Source organism: Gopherus flavomarginatus, chromosome 5, assembly GCF_025201925.1.
Source record: "Gopherus flavomarginatus isolate rGopFla2 chromosome 5, rGopFla2.mat.asm, whole genome shotgun sequence".
NCBI lineage: Eukaryota > Metazoa > Chordata > Testudines > Testudinidae > Gopherus > Gopherus flavomarginatus.
In genome coordinates, this window is record NC_066621.1 from 76392511 (window position 1) to 76408722 (window position 16212).

Genomic DNA, 16212 nt, shown 5'->3' on the forward strand with positions numbered 1-16212 from the left:
ACACTAAAAATCATGGACTGAGTAGAGACACTGGATTTATAGCTTATTACAACAATCTATAACCCACAAAACATCCACCCAACCTTACCGTCAACCCCCATGAGTAAAGAGATGTTAACTGCCACTTCACCTTGAATGGTTCCTTGGAATTTGTTTTACCTATTTATGCTAAATAATTTGTTCCATCTAGTATTTAGCTGTGGCACTCTGAGTACATTCCCCAGACTTGAAGAAGAGTTCTGTATAAGCTCAAAAGCTTGTCTCTCTCACCAACAGAAGTTGGTCCAATAAAAGATATCTCACCCATCCTCTTGCTATCAAAAAACACAAACACACAAACAAAAGCAAACCCAAACACAAGCATGTAGGGACAAAATTAGAAAACCAATGTACAAATGAGATTAAACTTGCTGGGGACATAAACAGTAAGGCCATGTCTACATCTAAAGTTTTGCAGCGCTGGTTGTTACAGCTGTATTAGTACAGCTGTATAGGGCCAGCGCTGCAGAGTGGCCACACTTACAGCAACCAGCGCTGCAAGTGGTGTTAGATGTGGCCACACTGCAGCGCTGTTGGGCGGCTTCAAGGGGGGTTCCGGGAACGCGAGAGCAAACCGGGAAAGGAGACCAGCTTCGCCGCGGTTTGCTCTCGCGTTCCGCGAACCCCCCTGCAAACCGCAGGGAAGGAGACCTGCTTGCTCGGCGGTTCGGGGAACGCGAGAGCAAACCGGGAAAGGAGACCCGCTTCGCCGCGGTTTGCTCTCTCGTTCCCGGAGCCACCCAGCAAACCGCAGGGAAGGAGACCTGCTTGCTCGGGGCTCCGGGAACGAGAGAGCAAACCGGGAAAGGAGACCCGCTTCGCCGCGGTTTGCTCTCTCGTTCCCGGAGCCACCCAGCAAACCGCAGGGAAGGAGACCTGCTTGCTCGGGGCTCCGGGAACGAGAGAGCAAACCGGGAAAGGAGACCCGCTTCGCCGCGGTTTGCTCTCGCGTTCCCGGAGCCACCCAGCAAACCGCAGGGAAGGAGACCTGCTTGCTCTGGGCTCCGGGAACGAGAGAGCAAACCGGGAAAGGAGACCCGCTTCGCCGCGGTTTGCTCTCGCGTTCCCGGAGCCACCCAGCAAACCGCAGGGAAGGAGACCTGCTTGCTCTGGGCTCCGGGAACGAGAGAGCAAACCGGGAAAGGAGACCAGCTTGATTACCAGAGGCTTCCTCCTTCCACGGAGGTCAAGAAAAGCGCTGGTAAGTGTCTACATTGGATTACCAGCGCTGGATCACCAGCGCTGGATCCTCTACACCCGAGACAAAACGGGAGTACGGCCAGCGCTGCAAACAGGGAGTTGCAGCGCTGGTGGTGCCCTGCAGATGTGTACACCTTCAAAGTTGCAGCGCTGTAACTCCCTCACCAGCGCTGCAACTTTCTGATGTAGACAAGCCCTCAGAAGAAAACATTTTACAAATACACTAGAAGCAAGAAGACAACCAAGGAAAGAGTATGCCCATTATTCAATGAAGAGGGAAAGACAATAGCAGAAAAGACAGCAATGGCTGAAGTGTAAAATGCTTTTTTTGTTTCAGTTTTCACCAAGAAAGGTTAGCAGTGATTGGATGAGTAACATAGTGCACACATCAGTGTAAATGTGATAGAATCTGAGGGCAAAATAGGGAAAGAAAAAGTTCAGAATTAGGGCTTGTCTACACTTACCGGGGGACCAACGAGTGGTGATCAATGCATCGACAGGGGATTTAGCGGATCTAATCAAGACCCGCTAAATTGATCACAGATCGCTCTCTCGTCAACTCCAGTATTCCACCAGATTGAGAAGAGTACAGGGAGTCGATGGGAGAGCATATTGTGGGCCCCACAGGAAGTGGATCTAAGCTACGTTGATTTGAGTTACACTATTCACGTAGGCCAGATATATATCGGTATAACTATGTTGCTCAGGGGTGTGAAAAATCCATACCCCTGCGTGATGTAGTTATAACAACCCAACCCCCTACATAGAAAGTGCTATGTTGATGGGAGAGCTTCTCCTGCCAACATAGCTTCTGCCTCTCAGGGAGGTGGTTTGACTACCACCCGACAGGATTGGTGACAGGAGAAGCTCTCTCATTGGCAAAGTAGTGTCTTCACTATAGCTTTAGTAAGACTTTTGATACGGTCTCATGTGACCTTGTCATTCGTAAACTAGGGAAATATAGCCTAGCTGAATCCACTATCAGGTTGGTGCACAACTGGTTGGAAAACCATACTCAGTAATTATCAATAGTTCACAGTCAGGGTGGAAGGGCATATCAAGTGGGTCCTGCAGGGATCTGTTCTGGGTCCATTTCTATTCAATATCTTCATAAATGATTTGGATAATGGGATAGAGAATACACTTTAAAGTTTGCAGATGATACCAAGATGGGAGGGATTGAAAGCACTTTGCAGGACAGTATTAGAATTCAAAATGTCTTCACAAACTGGAGAAATGGTAGGCAATAAATAGGATAAAATTCACTAAGGACAAATGCAAAGTACTTCACTTAGGAAGGAATAAGCAATTGCACAAATACAAAATGGGGAATGACCACCTAGGTAGGAGTACTACGGAAAAGGATCCCATTCAATCCTACAGTTCTATGATTCTACAATTAGAACATATTCTTCTCTAATTTATTTGTTTTACAAATTAGCACAAGTTAGACCAATGGAGACATTAGCAACACAACAAATTATTATATGGAAAATCTGTTTGAGAGTGGGATTATTGCTTTAATGATTTAGTTAAATAAATATTTATATAGTGCTTTGAAGATATAATGGTAAAATATTATTCCTAGAGCGTTCACGTAGTGCATAACAGTGATGGTGCTCTTAAACTCTGATTTAGCCTGAAGCATACTGTAACAGGTCAGAAATTGAAGCCTTAACTCCTCACAGGCCTACCTCACTCTGTGATCACCCTCTCTGCCTCATATCTTCTTGGTTGTTCTAAGCAGCAGTTCAGAAGGCAGTTCTATACACACACACACACACACACAAACTTGTGTGATGTTGTATGATTAAAATATGACCATATCTATCATTGTTGCTACCGCTGTTACATAATTGCCACAAATTTTATATGAAATATATCATGTAAGGTAGCAATGGAAAAGTTACAATCAAATATGATTATCCTGTTTGTACGCCTGTATCATCTTTGTATCTAAAGTTATGAATATTGACTGTGTACCAGTATTTCAAATATGTTTGCTCCTGAGGTAACACACACAAGGTAATTTTCATCCAATCTGGCCAGCACATTGTGAATGGACTATTCAAGTTGATGGTCCACTAAAGAACACACAGCTTTCAAAATGGACCATAGAAGAAGCCTGTGTCATAACTGTCCTACTCAGATCTGAACCTTAGAGTTCAGAACATGAGAAGCTAGCATGAAACCTCCAAACTTAATTACCAGCTTGGATCTGATATCGCTGCCACCAGCCAGAAAATTCCAGTGTCTGGCTCACTCTGGTCTCCCCAAAACCTTCCCTGGGAGATCCCAAGACTCAGATGCCCTGAGTCTCACCACAAAGGGAAATAACCCACTTCCCTTCCCCCTCTTTACCTCCTCCCAGATTTCCCCGCCCTGGGTACTCTAGGATATTCCCTGCTTCAAGTCCTTGAAACACAAGTACCGAGAGATCAAATCTCTCTCTCCCCTCACCCAGAGAGTATGCAAAGTCAGGCTTAGAAAATCTAACACAAAGAGAATTTCCCCCTCCCTTCGTTCCTTAGCCTTAACCAGTGAAAAAACTCAAACAGGTCTTAAAAAGAAAGCTTTATATAAAAAGAAAGAAAAAGACATAAAAATGGTCTCTGTATCAAGGTGACAATATACAGGGTCAATTGCTTAAAAGAAAAAATGAATAAACAGCCTTATCCAAAAAGAATACAATTTAAAACATTCCAGCAACTACACACATGTAAATACAAAAAAATATATAAACCTATTGTCTTACTATCCTTGTACTTACAACTTGGAAACAGAAGATTAGAAAGCCTGGAGATAGAGAGATCACTCTCAGAGCCGAGAGGGTCACCGAACCAAGACAAAGAACATACACCCAAAAACTTCCCTCCCTTGACATTTGAAAAATCTTGTTTTCTGATTGGTCCTCTGGTCAGGTGTTTGGTTCCCTTTGTTAACTCTTTACAGGTAAAAGAACATTAACCCTTAGCTATCTGTTTATGACAGCCAGTCCTTGCCCAGTGGGCCTTCCTGTGGATGTTTTAGCCAGAATATGAGTAATGGATGCGCCTATGACTCAAACATGCAAGGGCATGTGACCTGATCTGGACTCCATCTTCTTTCTGTAAATTTCCACAAACTAAGACTGAGAGCATCCCTCCACATGGGAGAAGGTATAAAAAGCCCAGGAAGTATCTCCATTTTGCCTCTTTCCTTCTCTGATCGCTGGACAATGCACATCCACTAAAAGGAGCATTTCAACCAATGGGCTGAGGCAGGGGTGAAAGTAACTCTGGACACTTAACGGAAGGGGCGGGGCCTCAGACAGAAGGGATGGGGCTGGGGCTCAGCATCCCCCTGCCAGCACTTCCAGGCCACCTGGCCTGTGCCGCCCAGGGCTCCAGTAGTGATTTAAAGGGCCCGGGGCTCTGGATGCCATTGCTGTGGCAGCAGCATCTGGAGCTCTGGGCCCTTTTAAATTGCCGGCTCCAGTGCAGCTGCTCCCTTTGCACTCCGCCCCCTGCCCTCAGCAGCTGAGGAGGGGCAAAAGGGGCAGGGATGTTAAAGTGCTGCAGAGTCCTTTGCCGTGGCAGCACTTTAACATTGCTGCTGTCTCCCTGACCCCGTCGATGGCCCTGCTGGTAGGGCCACCGATGCGGGGGGAGGCACAGCAACGTTAAAGCACTGCTGCAGCAAAGGACTGTCCTGAAAGCACTGCCATGGCAGTGCTTTAACTTCCCTGCTCCCTTTGCTTCCCCTGTTGGCAGCCCTGCCCGTACGGACCCTACCAGCAGGGCTGCCGACAGGGGAGGCAAAAGGGGCAGGGACATTAAAATGCTGCCATGGCCTGGGTATGGGCCAGTGCAGGTTCTTACCGTATGCTGTACCGGCCCATACCGGCTCACTTTCACCCCTGGGCTGAGGACATTCTAATCTTTTGGAAGTTACCAAAGACTTTTATAAGCCAGCAGTTTATGCTATCACTACTTCAAACCTGATACAAGAACTCTGCAGTGGTTTTATGTACTTGGTTCCTTTAATCATTTGAATTTTCTCCTCTTTCTTTTCTCTTATAAATAAACCTTTAGATATGAAGGATTGGCAACAGTGTGATTATTGAGTAAGATCTGAGCTATATATTGACCTGACTATGTGGTTGGTCTTTTAGGATTAGAAGAACCTTTTGTTTGATGAAATTTGTTTTAAATAACTACTCATCATTAAGTCTAGTGTTTGGGTGGTGAAACAAGGGCTGGGATACCTAAGGAGACTGCATTTCTAACTTCTTGTTAACCAGCGTAGTGAGACAGAAGTTTACTTTTGTTACAGGATTGCTTTATCACATGGAAGAATAACCAGGAGTTTGAGGTTGGTCTGGCCCATTTGTCCTGAATCTGGTATTCTCAGCTATGACCCACTGAGACATGATGACATGTCATCACCCTGTCTGCCTCATACTTTCTTGGTTGTTCTAAGCAGCAGCAGCAGCTCAGAAAGCAATTTTACATATTTTATATTTATGTTTGCTACCTGCATTTTTGCTGCCATGACCAAATGATCCCACACATTAAAGATTACTTTTGAAAGTTGGATAAAATGGGAAGGTTAATGGAAATTGTCAAAGCCCAGCCTTACTAGGAGCATGAAAATAGCACACTTGCACTTGGATTTTCTGAGACACTGAAGAATTTGTACTCTTCTATACAGAAGCTAGGTGGACGTTGAGTTAAGGGGCAGAAAGAATCATGGAAGGGAAGACACACGCTTACGTGATTGACTCACCACTGCAACAATCCCAGCTCTATTTGAAAAGTATAATGTCCAAAGAGTAGCCTATTGTTTTATCTTATTTTTATATTTCTCCTTAGTTCATATTTATTTTTAGTTTATTTCAGTTCTTTAGGGAATTGTACTGCCCTTTTCCAGCTGATTAGAGACATTCATAAGTGGCTCTTAGCAACCGTGAAAATCACAGTGAAAAGATTGAGGTGCATATCAGCTGAGAAGTAGGGATAGCCCAACAATTATAAGAATAAAAATGTACATCTTCCGAGTTAAAAGATGTAATTGACATTAAATTCAGATGTATGCTTAAAAACCAAATTCTTGGGCCTACATTTTGCTTCTCAGAAGCCACAGACTTAGATTAGTTTGGATTATTTTTCATGTTTCCGTCTAAATAAGACTTAATCCTCATATAGTTCCATGATGTTCAGGGGAATTAGATGGATTAGGAGATTATTCAGGGAAAAAAAGAATTTTCATACTTCTAGGTTACACCTATGAACTTAACTCAAGTCGTCATTAGTGAAAGAAAACCACTATACTTTGAGGCATGTTAAGTGAACTGTGGAAAACAGGTTGGTAGTCTCAGTTCCAGGGCCACCTGGGGGGAGGAGGGGGGCAAGTGGGGCAATTTGCCCCAGGCCCCAAGCCCCACAGGAGCCCCCACGAGAGTTTTTCGGGGCCCCTGGAGCAGGGTCCTTCACTCGCTCCACGGGCCCCAGAAAACTCTTTTCGGGCCTGGGCCCCCGGAGCTTCTTCCGCTCTGGGTCTTCGGCGGCAATTCAGCGGCGGGGGGGGGGTGGGCCTTCTGCTCAGGACCCGTCACTGAAATGCCCTGAAGACCCGCAGCGGGGGGTCCTTCCACCCCTGGACCCGCCATCGAAGACCCCAGGCCTCCTGAATCCTCTGGGTGGCCCTGCTCAGTTCATCTTGCAGTGGACAGGTTTTCACCTCACAAATATTACCATCATAACAGACACTTTTGTTAAGTCTCGCTAGAAAGACCAGTGACTGAATAAGTGCAGATACGTCTCTCACCTGTACAGACTCACTCGATCAGGGATGATTACACTGGCAGGGTTGAGTGGGAAGCATACACTGTTCAATGTTTTATCTGGTGGGTAAGTAAACTGAGGCTTTGCATTACCTATACTGTCAAACCAGTTCATGAGCCATGAATTCACTAGAAGCCCTTTCCCAAACTGCTGTTTGTTATCATAGAGAAAACAACTGCTTTGTCGAGCTAGGCTAAGAAGCAAAAACTTACTGTTGTAGGTTCATTCATTAAACTCCCATTACTTAAGGCAAAGCTGGAGTTGATACTGCAGTCTCAGCTACAGAGGCTTGTCAGAACTCCTTGAACATTAGTGCATTGAGCTGCTAAATCAGCTGCTTTTTTGTTGACTGGCTTGCCAACGCACCTCCAATCTAGTCCCCTTACCCACATCACTGCTCCCAGTCTACCCAGATATGAAAGAATGAAAGATTTTTTTCCATGTTCTAATGCAGGACAGCTCTAAGTTAACACCAATAGCTTATGTAAATATGGTTTAAATCATATTCCTAAGCTTTTTTTCCAGTTGCAAGACTGGTGTACAGTATCCTTGCATGAGATTACTGTGTATAGTGCTTTGACATCCACAAATAATATTGCAAGTGCACATTTTGCTTCTGGTACTATTTAATATCCTTTTGTAGAACAGATCTTTATATACAGATAAAATTGTTTTCAGGACTTTCATAGAAAAAACCCACCACTATTTAATAAACTACCAAGGGTCATATAATAAGGAGTAATTTATATACTAAAGGGTCATATATTTTATTGCTTCTGTTGGCCAGGTTCATTGCTCCACCTGTTCTACCCTCCCATCCCCCTCTATTTCAGTGATTCCCTTCAAACCTCACCCCCTTCCCTCATGACAGGGGCTCTTGGTGCCCCCATCTCCTCCTATCCCCATACCAGGACTCCCATTCGATCTCCATGCCATGCGAGGAGCTCAGTGTGCTCCGTTCTTCCCATGCCAGGGGCTCTGATTCCGCCCCGGGTGCTTTCCCAATTCCTCCTTCTCCTCCCTCCCTCCGCCCAAGGTTATGTGCCGCCCTTCATTCCAGAAGGACTGTGTGCCCCCAGTATCCCCTTTCCCCCTCATTCTTATTTCTTTTCTTTCCATCTAAGCCTATTTGGTCCTCATGTACATGATGGATGCACAAAGGGGATCTATCTAGGTAAAAGGACCTCTCCTGCCCCACCATTCAGAGGGGAAGGACCAGAAAAAAAGAAAGAAAAAAGAAAAAAGAAAAAAACCCAGGGATCAGCTGATTCCAGGGACAACAAATGAATAATAGGGATGGGAGTAAAGGTCATAGATTTACACTCAGGGTACCAGAGGGGGACACCAAACAGACCCACTGGGGACAGCACCCACTCCTAGAAAGAGCCCAGAGAGCTAGTGGATGGCACCCAGAGGAACTCTGCCTGGACATGTGAATGGACAAGTGCACAAAATTGAGCCCCACAGTGCAAGCTGCATGACACCTCCACCCCCCACTCCTAACCCTTTCCTCCTTGATTGATACATGGCCAATACCAGGAGAAGGTTGATGAGGAGGTCTCATGACTTCATGTGGCCATAGATATGGAGTATACGAGACAAATCTTTAGCGTGTCAACATTTTATATCATATTGAGATTAAGGGCAGAGCTGAGCTGTGGAGTGCTTTTATGATGAAAGATGTTAAGGGCTCACATCAATCATTCGTTTGATCTTTAGACAATCACAGAGATGGTTGAAGCTCCTGCTGTGTCTGCTAACCAGAGACAAGGGGCTCTGTCTCTCCCCATTTCCAGTTTATAACAGAATTAATTGGGTTCAGCCCATTGACGCCTAGAACATTCTCTGAATGTCTGGAATTGATCAAATGTGCCATCACTAGTTTTGCAACCAGAGAAATGCAATCAAGCTGAGCGTTTGCTTGGTCAACAGTTGCTACAGGAATAGAAGGATCCTACTTTTATTGTACCAGTGTTCAAGTTTCCTTCATTGAGAAATGAACTTTCAACTGACTTTATTTAAAAAAGTGGTTCTGGGCACAAGACTGCTTGCCAGAAACTCCTCATTTCTAATCCTAGATGCAATATTGCCTCTTCTACATCCTTCGGCAAGTCACTTAAGCCAAATTTTAAAAAGCATCCACTATTTTGGGTGCCAAACATGACACACCCACAGTGAAATCTGATTCTTCAGAGGTGCTCAGCAATTGCAGCTTCAACTGAAGCCCCTGCAAGGCCATTATAGCCTGTATACAATGCTTAGGTCCAGGAGTCATGAGATGAAGGACAAATCTGAATTTTCATTTTAAAAACATTTTCCAGGTCCCATGATAGCGAAGAAACGTTTAAAAACATGACTCAAGTGTAACCAATGCAGTGACATCTGCCTAAGTGTGCAGATAGTCTGAACCAATAGCTCTATGAGAGGTGAACTGCCTCATGCATCTCACTGGGGCATAAATTTCAAAACCCACTGTTCTGGGGACCCTCGCCAAAACCATAGCGCAGGGAGGAAGCAACTGGGTAGAGCCATGTCATGGTGTGCATAGAGCCTCAGACTGTGTTAATCTGGGCTAGAGTCATTGAGGACAGTGCTTGCATTGGAGCAGACCTCCAGCTGTGGCACATGAGAGGAAGAAAAAAAAACAGTCACAGGCAGCACTGGTGGTTTCACAATGTCTAGTCCACTCCTATGGAAGGGTCTCAATAGTGATATGGCTGCCCAAGGTGTGAAAATGTTGTCTGTAGGAGGGAGATTTTATATCAGCATGGCAAGGACGGTCTGCCCATACCATTTTATTGAGAATGTAATGTTTAATTGCAGTTTGTTTTTCCACAAATAAGCTCTCTTTCGCTCATCTGTGGCATGCCAGTGACAAGCTATTATTAAACATTATTATCTAAACTTAATGGAGAAGGCAGGTTACTTGAAGAAATGTTCTGAGATCCCATTTATAGAAAATGCTATGAACAAAATCCATTACTGTGCTGCTGGATGAAAAAAAGAGTGCTGAATTCTGCAGTGCAATTTGGGACACAGTTAGAATCCTTTTTTCTCTCTAAAGACCTGGCGTGAAATCTCTGCTACTTTGCACAGTCTATGGTGTGAGTTCTCACAACATGTGCAAGTTTGTGACACTTCTTAGCTAATGTCCTTTAAACAGCCAGGGCACAGTGGAGCCCAGTTGTTTGAACAGCTTCCTGTTCCTGCTGCTGGCATAAGTAAGGCCAAATGGGCTAATCACCCACTCTGGAACTCCACCAATTGGACCTCAGGGATGGACTTTCCTAGGTCAGCAGTTGCCAGCTGGCTGACAGATGGAGGATTAGAATGTGGCCTCTCACATAAATCCTGTGGGATTGGGTTTGAGACCTGTGGATCATTACAAGGGGTTGTCTCTCAAAGGGAGTTAGGCACACTAAATCTGAGCTAGAGAGAGGCAGCTATCTTTGCTTGGGATTCACAGCTATGAATCCTCTCTTGGAGTTAGGTGCCTAAATCAGGTCAATCCTTTCTCCAGAGAAGTGATGGTGATGGTACTACCACTGCCCTTATGCCCTATAGCTAAGGATAAGATTTTGTCATGGAAGTCACAAATTCTGTGACTTTCAGAGACCTCTGTGGCAGCTTCAGCCCTGGGGTGGCAAGACCAGAGATATCAGCTAGCAGGGGCCCCGAGCCACCAGACGCCACTGGCCCTGGGGTCCCAGGTCATGGCAGCCACGGGTGCTGGAGACCTCCCATCCTCCACAGTGGGGCCTGGGCTCTCATCCTGGGCCAGGCCATTTTGTGTACCTGCCGCGTCCAGTATGTCCCTCGTCCCGTGCCACTTCCAGCAGCTCCCATTGGCCTGGAGCAGCGAACCGCTGCCACTGGGAGCCGCCATCTGTTCAACCTGCAGATCGTGGCAGGTACACAAACCAGCCCAGCCCGCCAGGGGCTTTCCCAGCACAAGTGGCAGAACAAGTTTGGGAACCACTAGTCTACACAGCTATTTTTAGAGTGCAAGTGCAAGCCTGCTTGCCCAACTCTATCGCCCCAGATTGGGAGCTTCACTGTTTCCGGCTCTGTAGATGTACCCTAACTCCTATTCCTGAATCCTCATCCCACCACTTCCTTTACATAGTAAAATAATCAAATCCTACAAGACTCTCAGTTTTCAGTTTTCATTAATTCTTCAGCAGTCTGGATCAGTGTTTCCTTCTCAAGCCTATCCTGTCTACACAAAGGTGATACTTGAACACAAATTATGCATGGGCAGACTATAATCATCTGTGAAATACTGATACTTTTTGTATGAATGCCAGTACAAAAATTATATTGTAATGTCTTTACATCCTCAAGAAGTTCTTAATTCACAGGTCAATGATCTAATACACCTTAATAGCTCATTTAGACCTTTCCATTGTATTCAGTCCATACATATTAGATCACTAATATACGCTGGAAGTTGTTATAGTTCACAGTGAGCTTTCAATCTGAATATATGAGCATGTCTATATTCCCTTAAAAATAGGGAAAGTAGCTATGATGCATTAGGTGCATTATTCTTTAAATAAACATTGTAGCCAATTTATTTTTGATTCATGAATGCTGTAATACCTGGAACCATAAACTGTGGTTAAATAAAATTGTCTCTGCTTTATTTATGGCACAACCACATAGTAATAGAGAACCCAGTTCTCTGTACAACGGTTAATAGCAGTACAGCAACACGTTTAAGTGGCCTTTGTGCTACGTATCCCTTAGAAGCCACAAAAGCTGCAGCTGAACACAGTAACAGAAGGATTAAGGTTCTGATCCTGCACTGAGATTACCATGGGCACAGGTCTGCCCAGGCAAAGCTCATTGCAGAATCTGCACCTAAATTTGTTCATTGTTTCTTGCCAAACATCATTGCATAGAATAATTCCAGTTTTAATTTTCAAAAACATTAACCAGCATTTAAAACTTGCAAACTACTAATTTTTTTGAGATTACTGTATTATTTAAAAAAATACAGCACTCACTCCCCACTTTCTAATTTTTTTTAAAAGTGGTTCCAGTCAAATCCTAAACTTATCCCTAGATTTTTTTAGTTCTATCACTAACTCTGCAAACTAGGGTTTATGAAGAAGATCTTTAGAACCTTAATTATAGCTACATCCTCAAAAAGTTATTAAAGGCTCAAAGTAGTGAAAAGATTTACTATTATAATAAATGGCAATTTAACCCATATTTTGTCACTATCCCAATTAGGGACGCCAACAGTTAAATTTTCTTCAAGTGCTTAATCAACCAGCGAGATACTTTTCATACACTATTAGAATATAAAACTACAACATAGTGTACCCTCAAAAATGTCTATAATCATTTCCAACCGGACAGTTATACCTGTACTTTACAGGAGAGTGTTTTCTGAAAAAGATTGTTTGGCTTGGACAAAGACCAGGAAAGTTTGATCAATAAACTCATCTTCACCGATCTATTTTTTTTTTCAATCCAGTGCTCAGCCTTATTTAATTCTTCAATTTCCAGTGTTGCACAATAAGGCCATGTAATATATTCTAATTTAAGCCACCTCAGTGCTCAACTAGATACGTTTCATTTGTTACTGTGCAAATTATTGCTGAATTGTATTCGCTTACCTGGTTTGCTTTCATTTGGTTTACACTGCACTTCCTCAACACAGTCTGCAGGAAACCAACCAACAAGTCCTCGGGTGCTGCCTTCCCAGAATCCACCTTCACCAATGCTTAAAACTAAATACAAAAGAGAAAGACAAATGGAACATTAGATTTTCACCGCTTTTCCTCTGGAATAAACTTTTATTCTAAGATTATTTAGACAATGGCACACTAATGAAAATGAACACAACACAGTAAGCCAAATTCTGCTTCTCAAAACACCGGCACAGAATCCCCTGCATAGGTGATTCTCAGGTATTACTACTGGGGATGGGAGTAGGGAGCCACGGCTGAGACAGAGCTCAAGGTGCACACATATGACTCCCAAGGCCACACAATAATCCTTTAAATATACTACTGTATTTCTGCAATACTGATGTTATAAAATCATAAATCTCAGCAACTGGAAAGAATGAGAACTGAAGATGCTGAACTAATAACAGGCTCAGATTCTTGGTAAACTGAGTCTCAAAATTTATTTTTTTTAATTACTCATAAATGTTATACTTCCTAAAGAAAAAGGAGAGAGTATTTATATTATACGGTAATGAGTTCTTTAAGATGTATAGTCCCTATGGATGCACCACATCAGGATGGTCTCTTGATTGGAGATTTTTGTCAGCATGTCCACAGGACCACACCTGTGCCCTACACACCCTTGTTCTCCAGTACGAGGGTATAAAGGGAAGGGCAAACTTGCTGCTACTTCAGTTCCTTCTGAACCTTAAAGTCCAGAGTCAAAGATCCCAAAGCAAAGGGGAAGGAGAGTGGGCAGTGGAGCACCCTTAGGGACAACACCCTTCAAAGAATGCTAGTTACTATACAAGCATGTGTCTGACGAAGTGGGTATTCACCCATGAAAGCTCATACTCCAATACATCTGTTAGTCTATAAGGTGCCACAGGACTCTTTATTGCTTTTTACAGATCCAGACTAACACGGCTACCCTTCTGATACTGAGCAAGGAAAGTAAACTCTCCTTTGAGTTACTGGTGCTCCACATTAGGCAATTTCCAAGCAGTACCTCAAAGACAGACGAGGGTATTGAGGAGATTAATTCAGTACAGCCTTGCCAATGTTCAAGATAGGTACATTCTTGGATAAAACTATGGAGTTAGATTGAGCCCTGGGTGAAGTGGCCATTTGTACTAAATGGATGACACCCCACCAGAGGTCTCATAACATGCCAGGATGCATCCTGACACCCATTTTGGTACACTTTTGGAGTACACTGGATGCCTTTTCATTCTTTCCATAAAAGAATTTAAGTCTGGGAGAAGCCCTAAAGGGCTTAGTCCTATCAATGTAGAAGAGACTGGCTTCCCCTCTGAGATGTTTGGGGTAAAAAATTGGCAGTTGAATGTCCTGACTGATTTGGAAATCTGAGAAGTCCTTAGGTAGGAAGCGAGAATGGGGATGTAAAGTAACCTTATCACAATAGAATACCATGTATGGAGGACCAGCCATTAGCACTCCTAGTTCTCTCCATCTGGCTGAAGTGATGGTTATGAGGAATGAGGTCTTGAAGCACAAATGAAGAAATTAACAGTTCCCCAAAAGGTTCCTCAAGGCACTGAGGCCCAAGCTGAGGCCCTCAAGAGGAGTAGGTTCTTTGACATGTGGAAACAGGTTGAACAGAATGAATCTTGCAGCAGTAGGGTGAGCGACAACTCACCCTCAGTCAGACAGTGGAACACTGTAATGGCAGCTAAGTGAACCTCAACTGAGATCAGTGATAGAGCCATGATTTTTAAATTTAGCATGTAATTGAAAATGAGCATGAGGAGAGACTCAAGAGGAGATTATGGATCATTGGACAAATCAGCCTCAAAAACTATTCCACTTCTCTAGGTGAGATTTTTTTGTGGCAGGTTTTCAGCTTTCCATTAGCATTGTTTGGACCTCTAGACACCAATCTCCTTCTATGTCAGAGTGTCATCAAGGAGCCAGCCCTTTAGGTGGAGAGACAAGATGTTGGGGTGAGTCTTGGTGCCGGATTCCTGGGTGAGGAGGTCTGCTGTCAGAGGAAGGCAAAGAGCCCATCGCAGGAACTGTGTTGGCCAGACCTAGGCGGCCATGATAGTGTTCTAAGGAAGGACACCTATCTCTCATTTCAGCTTGTTCAGGAACTTAAGGAGCAATGGCATTAGGGAGTAAGCATACAGCCAGACACAAGGCCAAGAGGAGCATCTCCCAGTGACTTGGAAGCATGCCCTCCCCTCAAGCAGAAGTGCCGGCACTTCCTGTTGAACAGTATCACAAAAAGATCTATCTTTGAGGAGCCCCTGGTGAGACAAATTTCCTGAAATACTGTGTTGTTCTGTGGTCTTCACGGAAAACCGTGCTCAGAGAGTCAGCTGCAGTATTCCATAACCACAGCAGGTGAACCTTTGAGATTTCTATGATGTGAGATATGCACCAATTCCATAGTTTTATGGACTCTGTGCATAAGGACTGAGATCTTGCTCCCCTTGGTGTTTTATATAATGTACTACAGCCCTGTTGTCCAGCATTACTTTGACCAGGTGACCTCTGATGCTGGGTAGGAAATGACAGCATGCATACCCAAGTACTCTGAGATCCAGAATGCTGATACAGAGGAATAACTGTGCTTAAGGTCCATTTGTCTTGACCTGAAAATTCTTGGAAATTGGTGCCCCAACCTAGCAGAGAGGAGTTTGTGCTGATATTTGTGGGGTAGGGGGGAAGAGAGGCAAACACAGAACTTTCACACAGGCCTTTTGAAGATCCTTCCTCCAGTCAAGGGACTCAAGAACTCTCCAAGTTATTGCCACTGGTTTGAACAGCTTGTGCTTTGTCGGGATGTAGATATGTCTGCGTCATGCTTGGAGACACCAAGGGCATAGCCCTGCAAGGGATGATATGAATGTACAGGCTGCCATGTGGCCCAGGAGTTGAAGTCATATCCTTGCTGTGGTTTGAAGGCTCTGCTGTAGTTTGCAAATGAAGATGGACATCATAGAAAACCAGTCCATAGGCGAGTACTCTCTGCCAAGTGTGGTGTCCAGGGTGGCTCCAACAGATTCTATTCATTGTATAGGTGTGAAAGCAGATTGCTCCATGCTGAGTTGGAGGCCCAGAGTGTGGAACAGGGATAGAGCCTTGCTGGTTGTGAGCTATACCTTGAAAAAGGAGCAAGATCCAGTTGCTGAGACAGGGGAAAACAATTATTCCCATCTGATGAAGATGGACTGCAATGGCCGATAGGACTTTTGTCAAGATCCTCAGGACAGTTGAAAGGGCAAAGGTCAGGACATGGCACTAATAGGGGTCTTTGCTAGTGATGAATCATGGGAGTTATCTGTGGAAAGGCTGCATAGATATATGAAAGTATGCATCCTGGAGGTCAAGCGCAACGAACCAGTCCCCTAGATCCCAAAATGAAATTATCACTGCCAAGGTTATCTTCCTGAACCACTAACTGAGGACAAAGATTTTTAAAATCCTGAGATCCAGAGTCA

The 16212-nt window shown here is 44.2% G+C and overlaps 1 protein-coding gene across 7 annotated transcripts in view; it reads right to left on the minus strand.

Moving 5' to 3' along the window:
- SHANK2 (SH3 and multiple ankyrin repeat domains 2) overlaps positions 1–16212 on the minus strand; it is a 698629-nt gene that overhangs the window by 330722 nt on the left and 351695 nt on the right. For 6 of the 7 annotated variants that reach the window (XM_050955213.1, XM_050955215.1, XM_050955220.1 and 3 more), the window contains one exon: positions 12692–12805. In XM_050955213.1, coding sequence (XP_050811170.1) covers positions 12692–12805 — 114 coding nt within the window. Of the gene's footprint in view, positions 1–12691; positions 12806–16212 lie in introns of those variants that run through there. The other variant, XM_050955217.1, reaches the window with a different exon arrangement.